General features: G+C 43.9%; 1 protein-coding gene across 5 annotated transcripts in view; it reads right to left on the bottom strand.

Annotated features, from left to right (window-relative positions):
* grik4 (glutamate receptor, ionotropic, kainate 4) overlaps window positions 1-16,785 on the bottom strand; it is a 148,538-nt gene that overhangs the window by 11,801 nt on the left and 119,952 nt on the right. For all 5 annotated transcript variants that reach the window (XM_029255441.1, XM_029255445.1, XM_029255443.1 and 2 more), the window contains 5 exons: window positions 12,043-12,204; window positions 10,459-10,611; window positions 9,150-9,254; window positions 2,881-2,988; window positions 158-361 (listed from right to left, as the gene is read on the bottom strand). In XM_029255441.1, coding sequence (XP_029111274.1) covers window positions 158-361; window positions 2,881-2,988; window positions 9,150-9,254; window positions 10,459-10,611; window positions 12,043-12,204 — 732 coding nt within the window. The remainder of the gene's footprint in view (window positions 1-157; window positions 362-2,880; window positions 2,989-9,149; window positions 9,255-10,458; window positions 10,612-12,042; window positions 12,205-16,785) is intronic.

A 16,785-nucleotide genomic window follows, 5' to 3' on the forward strand; every position in this document is an offset into this window, starting at 1 on the left:
GTGCTGCTCATGTGTGACAGGTTGTAAGGAGTAGCTGATGCATGAGAGGTACTTGTAGGTGTTGTTGGTTGAGAGCTGAGGATGAAGACATCAGTTGTATGACCTTTTGCAACAACAGCCAGTCGCAAAAATGAACCTTCACGGTCACGGTTCTCACCCTGGAGATGAGTTCTCCCACCATACCAGTCCAGGTGCCATTGGCCCCAGGCACACCGTATACACCATCGCCCACCAGCCTGATGCGATACTTGAACTTGAGGATATCCGCCAGCTCTTTCAGCATATCCACACAGAAGCCCTCATAGCGCTCGTTGCCCTCTAGCTCATGGTGGTTGTGCCGCAGCATCACATAGGGGTTCTCCTGTAGGGTCATGGGACATGTATTTATCTGAGATCATGATGTCTTGCCACTTCATTTGTTGGCTTACCAGGAGTATGTATCTATATTCCAAATCTTATGTGCAGATTTTATGAACTCTACAAACTCATTAAATACTCGCAAAACAATTAAGATGAAGGCGTTTGCAACAGTGGAGATTTTAACATGTAACTTTTTAGTTGAGTTCCTTTATCACTACGCCTCCTAGGGAGCAACATGAATCTGGAGGAAACACCAGTGTTAGTTGCTGCAGACTGTATCAGCTAGAAGTGGCTTTACATTCGGAGCCTTTTGCTGTTTTCCTCAGGCCAGAAACTGTCACTATTTATGGTCTGCTATCTTGTCCAGATGGGACAGCATGCTGATTTAAGTTGGCTGCAAACAGATTTACAGAGCAGTCAGCTGATGAAATCGAGTGAGCCCATATTTCACACCATCATCCTTCCTCAGAGAGTAAATTTAACTTCTTTTTCAAAAGAATGGTTTAATCAAGCCAGCACGGACACTGCATGCTAGAGCAGATTAATGGCACTTTCAGCAAGCTCTTTTCATATATAAGACACTTTTTTTGATGTCGCATATGCACATGATTCATTGAGCGAGGCCAAATTTGAAAGAAATTTAACAGTATTGTCTTTGACTTGAGCTACTGTTGAAGACCAAAAACAAATTATTTATTCCTGACGTACACTATACTGGTGGTAACCCCTCTACCAATCCAAACAGCAGACAGTGTTAAAGCCTTATTATGGAGCCACAACTGTTCTGTCTGGATGTGAGAAAAAGTGCTGCGGTGTCCAGGGGTATCGGCACAGCTGCAACAGGCACAATCCTTAACAGCTGAACCACAAATTTCAACTACAAAATACACAGAGGAGTCCTATTGGCAATCAAATCTATAAATGCAAATCCCTTCCGTTTTGCTCGTTTGCTCATTAAATCATCCATGCGTGTTACCTTTTCTACCTGAACGGACACTCCATCTGTGGTTGTGCGGAAAGTACGTGGTCGGTGCAATATAAATGCAAATTTCATGGCTTGCAGCGCATCGAAAGCGATGGAGCATCGCAGCCCACCAATTCCCGAAAGCTGGACCTATTAAAGAGCTGCCTTTGATGGGCTGCTTGCACATTAAACTCCAGGTTACAAAAGGTGGAAGAAAACTAATAAACAAGCTGTCCGGGCTCCAATTAGTAGGTCTGAGATGGCCGCCACCTCAAAATAGAGAAGGGAGACTTCCACTGTGTTGAATGCTCACCATAAAGCAGTTCAAGATGTCTTTCGGCAAGCATCAATAAATGAAAAAGCTCCGTAGTTATGACTTTCTACCGAGACCGTGTGATATTCTCCCTGGGCCGACTTGTTTAAGCGCAAACAAATAATGGCAGCCTTGGTGCTGACCCATTATGAATGTACCATTCCAGCATCCATCAGCAAAATGAACTCTGCTATCAAACCAAATTATCTCTCACTCAGACCGAGTTGTTCCACTAAAGAGTTGTACACAATCTGCGGCCATTCAGTCAACATTTTCGGGTCTGCTGTGCCAACTTCAAACATTATGGCCACTAAATAAAGAACATATGTGGAAGCATCCTTGTTACACAGTTGCTTAGCCAGACCTTATCTATAAAGCGATACAGGATATCTGTTTTTTCGGGCTTATGTATGCATGTCGACTTCCAGTTTGTGCTTTGTTGCTCGTGTGGGAGTTGCTGTTTTAATGCAACCCCTCTCAGAAGGAGACCCCCCCCCCCCACCCCACCTTGGGAAGTGGTCACAACAGGCTGACACTGCAATCTCGAGGTGATGGATGGGCTCTGATAGTGGTGGAATTGCTCCTCCGTGGCTCCTTACATTCATACGTCTTTAAGGTGAAATCAGCGGCAAACCTGCATCTTTCCAGCCTTTGCGACAAATGGCTAAAGGGACCCGTTCCACCCGCACTGCGATTAAGGTAAACAAGTGAAACAGCAGCATCTCAGCTCCGCAACGCTTCGTTTCACGCACTTTCCCTCCATGGGCTCAGAAAAACACAGTGGTGAATTAGGCGCTGGTAAAGAGGCCCTCTGCTCTTATCTTTGTCTTTGTTGGCATATGGTAGAAAGAGCGAGGAAGATTTCTTTTACTCTAACCAAGCTATTAGCCCTCAGCAGGCCATTGAAGAAATGCCACTGCTTTATTAGTCCTTAACACAGTTTCCTTGGCCCATTCAATGCTCTGGATACCGAGCGGCTCCTCTGTTCTATGTTCTTGTGGACTTCTGACTAACTGTATCTACAAGGAAGCAGCAGAACGTTCCAAAGCAGGGTGTGCTGTTTGAAATAAGCTGCATCCTGCAGCTCAAAAAATTATTCTTCGCTGATGAAAAAACAAGTCTTTTATGGAAAGTGAACCAGCACTACTACAGCCACATGTCAAGCCCTTTACCCAGCCACCACCTGCTGCTCTTATGAGCAATTTAGGCAGGAGGATCACAGAGAAGGTGAAAGAGAACCTACCAGGATGGTGGTGATGGTGAGGGTGGTGTTGAAGAGTGTGTCCGTCATATTGACCGATGGCAACTTCCGCTCCATGGACAAACCCTGCTCTGAGTGCCACTGGCCAATCTGCATAAAGACAAACAGACACACATCATTAGAAGCAATTTCCTGCACTTAAAAGGCTTTTGTGTCTGTTGAAGATGCTTCTTGTTTTCGGTGCGAATCGGACAAGTCCTCCAGGAGTTTCCTAGTGCTTGATCTAATTAGGTGCTTAGTGGGCTCTGTATCGCAGGGAATGAAACTGACTCCCAGAATGAAAGAACTCCCATAAGAATATGATTATGAGCAAAGCTCCCACTGGATCTCTGTATGGAAGGAAGACCACCCTGGGTTTTAGACAGGGAAAACTGCACCACGCTGACTGCCAGGTGCACTGAGCTGTGGGGTGTAGAACTGCCATACAGACAGCAGGGAGAGCAGTGGTCAGTGTACCGTGATAAAAAAGGGCTCAAGTTCAAGTTCCAGGCGTTCCTTTGAGAAAGGGGACAAACCTGAACTGGATCAGCATCTCTCTGTGCCATATTTTCATTATTTTCAAATGAAATCAATGCATGGCTCTTATTTAGTGTTTTCTTGAAATATTCTGTTACATTCTGCTGTTAATCTCCCACAAACCATGCCAGTACATTCTGTTGTTATGAAAAGTAGAGGGCTGCAATTTCTGAAATTTAATTTGGTAAAATGAGCATAACTAGCAGAAGTAAATGAAAGTAATTGACAGACCTGCAACTACAGTATAACATGTTAATTTAAAGTAATTATGGTAAATCAAGAGCAACCAACCGATTACCAAAACCGCAATCATACCATGTTAATTAAAAAAATATGCTTTATCAAAAGCAGCAAACACAATAAATAATATTTTTATCACACACTCACACATTTTCAGAACCGCTTGTCCCATACGAGGTCGCGAGGAACCGGAGCCTAACCCGGTAACACAGGGCGTAAGGCCGGAGGGGGAGGGGACACACCCAGGACGGGACACCAGTCTGTCGCAAGGGACCCCAAGCGGGACTTGAACCCCAGACCCACTGGAGAGCAGGACCCGGTCCAACCCACTGCGTCACTGTGCCACCGCGCCCCCCATATTTTTATCACATTATTCTTTTACAACATTGCCAGTGGTGCCAAGCCCTCTTTCCTTGATGCATGTAGCCTTGAGGAGCCTACACTGTTCACATTCATCCGAGATCTGCACCTGTTTACCACTGGGGAACTGAAGGCCTCTGCAGGGGGCTATTCAGCAGGAAAAGGCCAAAGAATGAAAACTCTTCCATGTTGGTCTAGGTATAGATTCAAACAAGAGTAGCACACAGAACGACTTCCAATCACTCACAGGTCTGCAGGCAAATAGCCAAACAACCTTTGTGTGACGGTGGCGGAAAAAATAACTTAATTGATCCTGAATTCCCTCGTATTAAATCCCACTGCGTCTCGGAGCAGATCTCATGGCTGGTGACTGCCGCACCGGCACACTTTGCTAGGAGGCCCTGTGCAGATCACACGACGGCCGTTTACTGTGGAAAGTGCTGGAAGGTAGTGAGGAAATCAATATGGGGCTAGTCAAGTAGCGCTTGAAGGATTACTGCCAGCAGATCCTGACACCTGGGATCATGCCGCTGCCGGAGACATATTGCGGTGATTAAACCAGGCGGCACAACCCAGTGTCTTACAGTTCCGTTAGGAAATAACACCATCGTTATTTGTTTACTATTATTCAGGTGCTGAAAAGAAGCTTTTATTTCAGGTGGCTCAGTTTCCAATATTTATACGGCTATATTTGTTCATCAGCATTTCTGGCACGGTAACATTGTCTCTGGCACAACAGTAGTTCTCCTCCTTCAATGAGAACTTTTAAAGCACTGCCTCTTTGCCAATCTGTAACCAAGGTCGTTCTCCAGAGTAAGCAGTCCAGTGTCATAAGGTTAGTAGTGAGCATTAATAGTGACTCAGATGAGTTACATCAGTCTGAAGTACTGGTTCTTCGGTAGAAAAGCAACATTAAAGGCAATAAAAAACCCTGCTGGCAGACGCAGTCCTGGCACTGCTGCTGCTCCTGTGTTTAACACATGCCTGCATACTGACTGAGAGACAACGGGGGAGGAAGATGACAGGCTCACTGCATTATGTTTTTCCTTTCACTACGAGAATAACAGAAATTTCATTTTGGACCGCAAATCTGTGATAATGAAAGGCATTTTGTGCTACTCCCACCAGGCAAAGGCAATCACCATATTCTTACATGTCCCTGCTGGTTACTTTCATTGTAATACTTTTCCTGGTACAACACCACTAGGACTGCTCTGAGCCACAGCTGGTTCCAAATGGCCACTTTTCCTTGTACTCAAGATGCAAAGCTGTCTTTCGTGCCAGGATCCTCCTTTGTTGACAGGAGATGTGTGACAGGTCTCAGGTCACAGCCTCCAGCACTGACAAGGCAGAGAAGCAGGACTGTCCATGACTGCAAGGGCAGTGAACTGGCCCTCTGGGGGCCCAACTTTCCAAATGATTGAAACCTAAGTGTTTGCCTGGCGGCAGTGTTTTCAGCAGGGGGATTCATTGTCGAACTCCAGTGAGTATATCATGAGGTTTTCAGGCCAAAATGTTATCCCGAATTTGCTATAGCACTCTATAGCCAATTGTGCAGTCTTTAGAGCGGGCTAAAGACGGACACACACCCTTCCTGATCCATGATCCATCGGTAGACGAAACACGTTTGGAGGACAGAGCTGTTCACCCAGATTCTATCAGCAGACTTGCAAATGCTGGCCAGTCCATAGGTTTTTCTGTGAGAAACAAGCTAGAGAGAAGACCCATCATCTCACCCTCCTGTGGAAATTCAGGCCAATTTGTGCTATGTGGTCCTCCTGATGAACAGGTAATGCAGTATGATAGCGATTCCAATCTTGAGTCCCTGCTGTAGGAGGCAGTGGGTCTTCACCTTTCATGGCTGGTGATAGAATTCAGGTCAGGGGTGCTGAGTAACCAGCACAGCATGTTATTATTTCTATTATTTCTTATTTGATGAACTTGTAATTACATATCGAAGATACGTAACCTGTTTACCAGTCTCACAGGATGAAAAAATGACTGATAAAAATAGCTACCAGGTCCCTCCAGGGCTGACTCTCAAATCATGCAGCGGAGAGCTAAGACTTCTTCACTGGCCATGCAATGACCCACTCAGAGGATTAAGCTCAGGGAAGGAAATATCTACTTTTAGCAGCCGAAGGGCAGCGGCTTGGTGAAGGCTGAGTGACCACAGCAGGAAACTCAATGTTCAGCAGCAGTATTACATCCTCAGTGTACGCTTTCTTCATTAGCAATAATCCACATGCAGCATACCTCCTTGACAACAAAGCTAACGCAAAATCTTTCTTTCCTCTGCATTTTATGTCAAACATATGGTTCGGCTATGGGATCAGTCCCAGTACTCCAGGTCAGGAAACGAAGGTTGGTTTTTACATCCCCTTTATACTCAGGTGTCCATCATACCCCCGTGATGCTTAGGCAGATGCCTCCAAGGAAGGATGTTCATGTTCAGATGTGCTGGATGCTAATTTGACTGCTTTCTCTAGGTGTTCCAGGTGAAATAGGAGGTCGAGTGTTGATTTGTGGAAACTTCCCACTCCACCTGCCAATATAGTCAAGGAGCTTCTGCATAGCCTAGGAAAGGACCCCTGGGTCAGTTAAAGATCAGCTTCTGGTATTTTTGCACTGGACATCATTGTTCAGACTCATTCTTTAATGTTTCCTCTTTCTTGACCACCACTAGCTCTTGGCTACCTATACTCATTTGAGGGCTTATCTGAACCAATCTCCCTTGAGAATGGTGACAGTGGGGAGAATATTACAGTATGGCCTTTCTTCCCACCATGTTTCATGACACACTGTCTGCAGAGCTGCAAATAGTGCAGTCGGCTCAAGCACCTCAATAGAGCTGTCCAGTCTCCTGAAGACAGCATCAGGTTGCTATAATTGGGGCTTCCAGTCTCCCTGTGTGCACACACTCTCACATGGACATTCACAGAGCATCTCTTTTTCTCACACACACACACACACACACACACACAGCTTCTCTCTTACAGCTCCCTCACTGTGACCCAGCTGTAGCGGGATTAACTGTGGACCCTAATTAACAGCCTCTTTTTACAGGCTTAATTAGTAAATCACATCTTGCCAGAAGCAGGTCCACTATGAGATCCAGACCATCCTGAGCAAGAATGGAGCACATGGGTGAGCAAGGATTTCCAAACTGCAATTAGCCAGAGAGCTACAATCATACTGGCTGGAGAAATATAAACATTCTTCCGCTGCACAGTCCTGCCTGGAGGAAAGAGAGCAGCAGGTGACAAAGTCGTTTAGAAACTGGCCTTTAAGGTCTCAGGTCTATATCTCAAGGGAGGGAAGGGAACTGCTGCCTTTAGCCTGAACTGCTCCATTAAAATATCCATCCACAGACACTGACAGTGTAAAAACTGTGTGATGAGTGAATAAATAAGTAATAAGAAAATAATAAATGCTAATTCAGTGCCCGTCATGTTACTTCCAACCAATGCAGGATTTGCTGCTAACAGGGGCATTATTGGGACAGTGGTGCCTACAACAAGCCCAACTAGACTAGCACCCTCTCTTTCAGGAGCAGATCTGTGAGATGGATACAGTACACCAGCCTCTTCACCATAATCAGAGGAAACACCTCCAAAAAACGATACGGCCGGGTAATCTGCACCTTATTCTACCACCAATTTTCCTTCAGAAGAAGGGCGGAGGATGGTAAAATCAATGCTTGCCCTTGCACAGAGTACTGCGTGCGCTGACTTGTTATTCTGTGCATAGAGCGTTACATTGCCATGAATATACATCTGGAGGAACAGCACTTTTACAGCTCAATCCTGGCACGTGCACCATCTGCATACTGCTCCACAATGCTGACTCCTATTAGGGCTTTATATACCTCATTACACACTTGAATAAACTGATCAAAACCAGTGTCTTCAGCAACAGCATGCACTCCCAAAAACACGCAAGGCACTGTGTTTCTATTGGCTGTTCAAAAAATGGCAAGTGGAACAAATATAAGGTGTTCTGACATATGATGTTGCTTGGTGAAGCTTCCATTATGGAGCACGAGCTGAGGATGAGCGAAAGATGCCTTAGAAGGGCAGAAGGGATAAATAAAAAGATAACGTAAAACACGTACAGAATAAAACAAAGGCCAAACTTCATCTAATTTATCTTCTCATGCTTACTGACACCTCATCAGTGTAGTCTAACTTTCTAGGGTGTTTACATACCCAAAGTACCACAGCTGATAGACCAGGTTCTTGGCCTCACCACAGGCTGCTGCCAGTGACTGAATGGCTGGATACACCAACCTTCAAGCATAAACACCCAGTCCTGGGGAGCTCACTTTGTTCAACAAAGCGATGCACAGAACTGTCTCGAAGGCCGGTCCAGGACACACATTTTAGCAGAGAATCGTCTCATACATAATAAAGATGCCACTGCCTTCCAAATCAATCAAAACCCAGAGGCAACAGCATCCAACAAAACCTTCTGAAGAACAAATAAAGTAGCCCATTGTTTTACTGCGTGACCTTGGTTCTCCCAGGCAGAATGGCCAGGGCAGCATATGCAGGTGTTAGGGAGAACCACAATGGAAAGTCATAACTGTGTAGAATCATAGGAAGGAAAGAAACTGCAGATAGCTATATTCCAGAGAGGTATATGGTGTTAATGTCTTGGCCATTAATCATTTCGTAAGCAAGTCCACTTTGTTTACAGAAACTGCTGGAAGCCATGGTTGAGTGAGACTTGTCGCTTTTACTGGATCAAACTTTTCTGCAGCCTGGAGACACAATGCTCTATGATATTATTACTACTATAATTAGTTATTTAGCTGATATTTTTTTCTGAAATGACTTACAAATTTATTGTTTAGAGTAATTTTGGAGGGGGGTGCGGTGGCGCAGTGGGTTGGACTGGGTCCTGCTCTCTGGTGGGTCTGGGGTTCGAGTCCTGGGTGTGTCCCCTCCCCCTCCGGCCCTACGCCCTGAGTTGCCGGGTTAGGCTCCGGTTCCCCGCGACCCCGTATGGGACAAGCAGTTCAGTGTGTGTGTGTGTGTAATTTTGGATAGGAGAGTTTGTTGATTATTAAATAAGAACTGAGCTATGCACCCTTTTGAATATGTATTTGTGCGTGCACTTCTAAGGTACTTTACCTGCCTCAGGCCCTCTCTGCTGTTCTGCATGATCCTTAGGATATAGTTGGAGCGCTGGCCCTTGCTGTTGAACTCAATGTGACCAGTTAGACCTTCCAATTCTACCTGTCCCAGAGAAAGACAGACACGTCCCATGGGTCACGCTGTAGGAGACGCAGACATACAAGTACACACACGAGCATGAACGCACAACAGCACATAAATAGATATGGGAGACAGGTACATTCACATAAAACATTCAAGCGCACACAAACACACATGCGCATGCACACGCGGACATATAAGAGCACTCCTACCTCTTCTCAGATACAGACACTCAGGCATGCAAGTGTGTACACGGAGATTCGCACCCATACAAGGCGAGCACATACACAGATTCACAAAGACATTACAATTAACTGTCAATACATTATGTCAGGTCCTATTTTTCTAACAATGTATTCAATTTGATATGATTGATTTCTCGCCAAATGGTTCTCGGGGTCTACAGTGAATTACGGTGAAGACCATTTGGGTTTGATTGTGACAAATCAGAGAATGAACTTGACATATTGGATTTGAACCTGGGCATAGTCATTAATTACACTACAATCGATACAAGCTCATCATCGCAGCCATTAGTCTGCTTTAAACATATGTCACCTGGATAAAACTGCTGTACCTTGCAACGACACTATAGGGCAGGACGGGGTCACTTATACTATTTATACCGGTATGTAATCACAATACATGGACACAACTTTCTTTTTATGGCAATCAAAATGCGTGTGGCAGTTTTGTAATGTGTATAATGATGCATTGCACTGACATTACTAAACGTGTTGCCAACAAACACATAACAGTTTGTACAGCTGGGCATAGTAAGCACAGGTGCTTCACAGAGAAACACAGTGGCTGCAGTCTCAGGCATTTCAGTCAACATCTGCAGATGGTGTTGGTTGTACAAGGATTACAAGCTGAAAAGGTTTTACATGAAGGAATCCTCCTGTGAGTACGTTGTGCTGTCAGTAGAACACCGGATTAAATATGGGAATCTAAAGCAGCTGTGTCTTTTCTGTTTTTTGTGACCCTTTGTGTTCAGTGGGTTTTATAGGCAGCCATGGGCGGTTAGGAGCACAAGAGTCGGCAGGCATTATGAAAGCACTGTGGAGTTGTTATACTGAGTTATGAGTACATCCATAATGCATGATGCTCATGTGCTTCATGGAAAGTATCAGCACTAATACAAATCCTTATGACCTGCTGTGTCAGGTGACAGGTGGGACTCTGAACTTCCATCCCCTACCCCCAGGAGGCAGAACATTCTCACCATGCGCAGGTAGTTCATCAGACTGGTACCGTGTTCCCAGATCTTGGAGGACTTGCAGGAGAGAGGTGTAGCACCCACACTTTGGCTCCGGTTCAGCTCCTGGACGGCGGCGGCCACCACATGCACCGCATCAAACAGCAACGCTGAGGAGAGCTGGGAGGGGAATGAGCGGTCAGACGGATGAGAAGCTGGTGCACCAGGCACCCACAGCAGAGTGCTGCTCCCATGGTTCACTAAGGCCGCAATGTGCACTGTGCCAGTGCACACTGGGGGTTGAGCTGTGCCAGTGTACACTGGGGGAGACTTGCGGAGGGGCAGGAGACCTCAGACCTCAGGGCCTCCAACCATCATATGGGTTGGCGCACTAGTGCAGAAACTGGTGCTGCTGGGATACACAAAGCTGTTTTTATTGTAAAACTTACACAGTATTGGTCACTGAATTGTAAACAAGGGGCTAGTTTGGTAGTGGATTTCTGGGGTCAGTTTGTTCAACGAGCCATTTGTTCAGTATAATGGGAATGCGGGGGGAAATTTGTACTTTACACATTTTCACAACAGGGATGTGCAAATCAGCACACTGAGACAATAGGGGAATCTACACTGTATGTGTGTGTAGTGTGTGCTGTTAAAGTAATTGAGTACAGCACACACTTGGAAAGAACTGATTCAAAGCTGAAATGACGACTTTCATCTGGGTCATTTACCCTTAAAATGGCAAAAGTATGGGCCCCTTCTAGCATCCACCTACGAGACGGGAAGCTAAGGAAACAACAGCCGTGTAATTCTCTCAACTACATGTAGTACCCTGGAAATAACTTCTCTGAATAATTCAAAATAAAGTATAATTAAGATGAAACGTTAACCCAGAGTGCAGCACATAATTTCTAAAAACAGCATTGATTTTTCAGAGCTTCCTCCCAAGCTTAATTACAACACAGAAACTAAATAAACAACTTTGAAGGATCTCACATATAGCAGATCTGAGACCAGGGGATGTGTCAAGAGTCAGGTTTCATTCAAAGGACAGATTTGATTTACGGATGCAAGGCAAGGTGTGTTGCAAACCTGCAGCTTTTTACTGAGAAAATATCATTACACATAAAGGAGTTAAACAGGGCTACTTTCAAATACATTACATTTATTCATTTAGCTGACACTTTTCTCCAAAGCAAGTTACAGTGTTAAGGTTACAATTATTTACCCATTTATACAGCTGGGTAATTTTACTGGAGCAATTCAGGGCAAGTACCTTGCTCAAGGGTAGTAAAGGCAAAGGTGGGGATCAAACCTCCAACCTTTGGATCCAAAGAAAGTAGCACTAACCACTATGCCAGCAGCTGCCCCTAATGTTCAGCACATTATACAACATGAGCAAATGAGAATTAAACTGGGCCACTGAGGGACATTTCAATGATGCTGATGACTGGGTTTACATCTGAATACACTGGTAGTAGATTTTTGGTTTTCTGCACACAATAATGGCATGATTGCCTTTTATGCTCTATGACACACAGATAAAAAGGAATAATTTTGCCGGCCTCCTGTGCAACCTAACGAAAACTGAATTCCACCTCCCAAACTCACCGGAGCCCCGGCAAATGGCGCATGGTCGCAGTTCTCCTGCCAGGAGCGATGAAGGCTAAGGAGAAAGTCCTGGAAGAAGGGGTGGGAGCGGTTGAAGACGGAGAAGCCCACAATGCTGACCCGCTGGTCGGCCACCTCATCTAGTCGCAGAAGAGAGAACTCCTGGGATGGTGGAGTTGGGAAGTTAGCAGGTCCTCTGTTCCACACCAGGTTACATCAGCCAATACTACTGTTTTCTACCGCTTAGCACATTTCTGTAAAAAGCTGCTCATCATTTGTTTTGTATAATCATATAACTAAACAATAAACGGCTAGAAATTACATTTACTTAAAAGGGAACTCCATAACGTTATTTCTTCACCAAATCACAGTGTTGATCATTGCATCGAGGAGCGCAGTAAAACTGAAAAATGAGTCTTTAGTGATGGCTCAGGCGTTAACAGCAGGCTAGCTGAGCTGCCAGTACTGCCACCCTGAGAGGCCATCCTCACCTCCACATTCTGTTACCATGGCATCTCCTGTCACCCAACGTGAGTATGGTGTTGAAACGACAACGAGAAGGTGAGGAGTGAGGCCATTTGGCTAGATAGAACTGAGGGACCTCCAGTCTTATATTCAGTGCGGTAAGGACTATCAATTATTTTTTATCATCTTGTCATCTTTTTCCATTAACCTGCTTGGATGTTTGACCATTGCATCATCTGTTGCATGAAACAGAAAGGAGGAGGAGGCAATAAAAAACAACTTAAGCAGTTTGAACATGTGATGATGTATGTGTATAAATACATATATGGGTTATTAAAAACATATGTTATTGTGTTGCTGATATCTTGTGGGCTGAGGACACTTGTCCCTGGCACCACGAGGCACACACAAACAGGCAGATGGCCTATGTTGTTGTGGTGTTTCTGTGGCCAGGAAGTCATAATGAGCTCCCCAGAGAGGGCCTGGCTTGAGCCCCGGGTGTGTTCTGGCACAGTGCAGCACCCTGGGCAGACCACACATCCCCCAGAGCTTCAACAAGTTGAGAAACTGGCCATGTATCCACACATATCCATCCCATCCCTCTTGAAACAGTCAGCAGTAAACTGCAATCTGCTGAAGCATGAAAACAGCTGAAGGATACCTCTGCTCTTTATATGATTCTATTTATTATTTAGGTGCTTAGCAGACGTTTTTACACATTGTTTCTCACACAGCTCACGTTTTCATACTTTTCATTATCTACGCCGACAAATATTTTATAGAAGTAATGATGGTTAATCGGCATTCTAAAAAGAACAATAGCAAGACTCCGGGAACGCAACCCGTGATCATTCAATCATAACTTTAGGTCCTTAATTATAACACCATATTCTACTTACAACAGCCACTTGGTCTACAGACTGGCAAGGTCCACAGGAAACCACAACACAGAGTAAAGCTGACCTGGATAAACAAATCTGTAGTTCAGAGTTGCTTCTTCTCATCTTGAAGCTATTCCTTTCAGCCCACAGAGTGAGAGGCCAAGAAACCATAGTGTGGAATGGCCTCATATTGTACTCATAGTTCTAAGCCAGAAACAATGTTGATCGGCTGCTGTGATCAGGTTTCATGCTGCTTTGGAAAACTTTTGTCAGGACTGTATTAAAGCATTAAGAGAGAAGAGATCACAGCAGTATCACCCAATACTCTGCTCTTCTTGCCCCTTGGAGGCTGTACTTGTAGTCGTTGTCCACAGCATGTGTGCAGTGGAAAGAACTTAGCACTTTAAAAATCATGAAAAAGAATACAGAAAATTGTTTCAAATATACACGTCAAGCCTTGAAATACAGGTTTAAATATTTCCTAAATTGATTTTCTAGAAAAATGTGTGCATGATTTCACACACACACACACACACACACTTTCAGAACCGCTTGTCCCTTACGGGGTCACGGGGAACCGGAGCCTACCCAGCAACACAGGGCGTAAGGCCGGAGAGGGAAGGGGACACACCCAGGACGGGACGCCAGTCCGTCACAAGGCACCCCAAGCGGGACTCAAACCCCAGACCCACTGGAGAGTAGGACTGCGGTCCAACCCACTGTGCCACCGCACCCCCTTTGCATGATTTCATCATTTTTGAATTTTGTGGTAACTGAGCTTAATGCATTTTAGCTATGGATTCTTGAAGTGCTGTAACAGTCATTTAACCGTAATAGTTTAAATGCTCAAACACAATTGTGTACTTCACATCTTTTCATGCTCATCTCAACCTCCATGAAAATTTAGTCTAGATGCAAATGTTTCCTGCTGGTTATTCATTGCTGTCTTGACTGAGAACTGGGGAAAACAACGTCATAACACAGTGCTTCTGTCTGCAGACCTTTGAGTATTTATTTGAGATTGTAATCACACTGCAGCACAGGCAAAAACCCATAATAACTGAATTAGTATGTTTAAAAGAATTATAGCATGTCAGATCAATGGTTTATCAGCTCAGTGTTTATCACACCATCATTTCAGTTATGACACTTGAAAACAAACTCCCCTGCACAGTCAATGCTGAACAGCCCTTTTTGATTAAGAAAGAGTTTAAAAAAATTCTCAAAACAGTTAAAATGTATATTGCTTTTGCCTCATCAGATTATTCATTTGACATGTTTAAACCTGTCCAGGCTTATCCTGTTTCTACTGCCGCTTCACACACATCCAGGCTCCCCTGAATGTTTATCAGACATGCTGGTATTGCACAGTGTGCCTTTTGTTTTAATTTGTTATGCAAGTGTATAAATCAACCCTGGCTGCCCTTTTCTGTAGAGGCTTGGAGATAAATGACCCCTTTTAAATTCATTTTTCATAACATTATTCCCCAGATACACAACAATAACAGGCCATTCAGGAAATAAATAGCAGGCATCCAAAACTGTAAAACACAGTCATACATTAGACTACAAAGTAAAAGGTATCTGCAGAGGGCTTAACACCTGATGTCCTCCTTGCAACACTTGGAAACCATGTACAATAAAGTAATTTCACACAACTTTCTGTAACTAGTGACTGTTGTAATTACCGCCATGACCAAGGATGGGAACATAAAGGTTTCTGTGCTAAAACATCATTTTTATTAATGCATGAATGTCAGATCAGTATTTTAATGATGTATGACTTTCATGTATTTATGGTCCCTTCAGAAAATTTGGGGTAATGTGATGCATGAGAAAATGTTCCCCAGAGGCAGAGGTGAGGAGCAGATTAATTGATTTTAGTGTCAATTCAAAGGACTCTCATTTTTGAGACCTGAGCGTTCTCTATTGATCGCCACAGTCTGAATTAACGCCCTGTCATTCCACACTATGGCTCAAACCATTTATTTTTGTGTGTGGGGGAGCATAAAAAAGTTAGTTAATGAAAACAGAATAGTCTAAAGAAAACAAATCTATATAAACTGCATGTAATCAGCATAACAAATACAGTACATAGGTAGAACACCGTATATCAGGATACCTGGTTGTCTGAGTTTAACACACTGATTGTACTGTAATGACAACTTAACACGTCACAGTAAATATCAGGTAAATTAAAGTTGGTTTTTTACTGAAAACATTTTAACATTTGAAAATGTTGCAAGAAAATGTCAGCTTTAAAACGAAAAGCCTACGCACTGCAGATGATGACGCTAAAAGGATTCTATTTTGACCCCATTTCTAAACAGCTTAGATTTCAGTCAAGGTCAGTGAAGAACCACCTCTCCACAAGCATCAGGGTTTTGGCACACAGAACACCAGCAGAAGCTTCTCAACACTAGAGAGGGACAGTCCTGCCACTGATAACTGATTAGCCAGCTCTTTGGACGAAAGTGTAGCTCTCAGCGTCTAAGAGAGGAGCTGGAGGGGTAGAGAGTTTAAATATTCATCTGCTCTTGAAGGCAGCTGCAAGGCATTTGGAAGGAAAATGGACCATAAGCCATCAAGGCAGGACTCAGGAAAGGAGTATCATGTCACAGAGAGGGCTCAATTGTGACCAGAAGATGTCTGTTTTGACTCTTTGTGCTTCTATTCCTTTCTTACAATGGAAAACCAAAAGCAATCAGTATCAATGTAATCACTTATGTTCTCATGTCACATCAACTCATTTCTACTGTCATTGAGAATAAACTGATTTTGCCTTCATTGCTTGCAATTTTAATGCATTTTAAATTAAATTTAAAAAAGACAGACACGCACACAATTTTGCATACGTTTCTATTTGGTTACCCAGCTGATTAAACCTTTTGCAAGCCTTTCTCTCACACTACTCACATGATTATCACCAGATTAGCAGGTCAGTCCAGTGATTTCAAGGTAATATGAACTGAGATCACTGCAGCATTCCAAAAACTTTGCACTCATTGGAAAAGTATTGGTTTTGTCAGCAACAAGACATCTGAGGTACAGAAGTAAAGTCCCGGCTCATGAAAGCAGCAGTTGCAGGGTACTTATTACAAAGCAATGAACCTGGGAGCCAAATATGATTTCTCCCACACTATAAATTAATTAAACTGTCTTTTTATTACACAGCCTCTTGAGTTTCAGACCCTGCCTCTAAACATATAGACACAAATTGCTCATGAGCTCAACTAATGTTCTACATATATGGTAAAGCGAGTCCTTGCAGTAAAAAGTGGAGACGATGGCCAGAGTTTGGTTTGTTCCATGAGCATCTGGACATTGCAATCATACAGCTATCCACCAGATTCATGACAACATCCATGCATCTGCTTCTGATCATGGAAATAATGAA

This window comes from Scleropages formosus, chromosome 10 (assembly GCF_900964775.1).
Source record: "Scleropages formosus chromosome 10, fSclFor1.1, whole genome shotgun sequence".
In the NCBI taxonomy this organism is placed as follows: Eukaryota; Metazoa; Chordata; class Actinopteri; order Osteoglossiformes; family Osteoglossidae; genus Scleropages; species Scleropages formosus.